Raw genomic sequence first — 1,184 nt, forward strand, 5'->3', positions numbered from 1 at the left:
CGCGGACCACATATCGCTGGTCTCGTTCAGTCCATTTTCAAGCACTCAAGCCGCCGCTGCCCCGCTCCGCTCCGCTGTACCCTGTGGACCGCCTGTCAATCGAGTCGCGCACCCACGTGCGAAGACCCCCCCCCTCGGTCTCGAGCACATCGCCTCGGCCCAGCCGGCCCACTGACGTCCAACGCGCTAGCTCGACGTCGAGCACCGGCAGCTGCACGCACGAGGGGTGCTCGGCGTCGGAGACGAGCTCGAGGGTAGCGGGCGAGCCGAGCGAACCCTCGCCCAGCCAGTCCTCCCCAGGCGCCTGCAGCGGGTGGCGCATCGCCCTCGGGTGAGCCGCCGAGCACACCTGCAGCCGCACCCGGTCTCCGGCGTGCACTCTGCAGCCGATGCCGCCGAGTCTGAGGTCGACCCGCCGCGGGCGGTCGTCCAAAGGGGCGGCCCGCGGGCCGGTGCCGACGCCGGCGACGCGGTTCTCTTTGAAATCGACGCGCTCGATCGCCTCGCAGAGGTTGAGAGACGTGCCTCCGCCCAGAGCGGAGAGGCAGTCGGGGGAAAGAAGCCCGAGCCCACGCGGCGCCCGCACGACACAGAGCCGTGCGAGAACGTCGCACTCGGGGGCGGAGCAACGCATGTGGAGCGTCGCCCGTACGACCCCAACCAGGTCGGCGTTCTCCGGGAACGCCTAATAGGACAACCTCGGCAATTCGGTATCTCGTTGGCGCGGGGTAGTAAAGTAGGTGTCGAGTCTGGGGTGGATAGACTACAGTTCAGGGCTATTGGTGTAAACGGGTCTCCCCCACCCGCTGCCCCCCATCAGAAGAGGGTCTTAACCGACTAGCTAAAAGGGGATCCGAGGTCGGGGAGTTGTGTGGGTTTCAGGTGTGTGCTGTTGGCAAAGCAAGAGGGATGGCACTTGGAGCACTTGGAGTGCAGTGATCTGTGATCTGTAAGGGTCCGCCCGCAGGCGCATTTTGTATACCGAGGCGGTGCCCGGTGCCGAACCTGTCCGCTGTCTACGAGGTGGCCACTGTCCGCGGCGGCCCTAACACTACAGATAATTTTTCTTTTTTCTCGCTCCGGATGTAATGGCTACCACCGCCGTCTCGAGCATCACAACTCCGCGCCTCCTCCTCCGACCATTCGCACGCTCTGACACTGCCGCGATTGCCAGCCACTGCGGT

The 1,184-nt window shown here is 65.3% G+C and overlaps 1 protein-coding gene across 1 annotated transcript; it reads right to left on the reverse strand.

Moving 5' to 3' along the window:
• Positions 1-37: 37 nt before the first annotated feature.
• EMIHUDRAFT_259544 (hypothetical protein) lies at positions 38-634 on the reverse strand (the record flags this gene model as incomplete). Its single annotated transcript, XM_005756970.1, has 1 exon — positions 38-634. The coding sequence occupies one exon, from the start codon at positions 632-634 to the stop codon at positions 38-40; it is 597 nt and encodes a 198-aa protein (XP_005757027.1).
• Positions 635-1,184: the final 550 nt, after the last annotated feature.

This window comes from Emiliania huxleyi, assembly GCF_000372725.1.
Source record: "Emiliania huxleyi CCMP1516 unplaced genomic scaffold EMIHUscaffold_9368, whole genome shotgun sequence".
NCBI lineage: Eukaryota > Haptophyta > Isochrysidales > Noelaerhabdaceae > Emiliania > Emiliania huxleyi.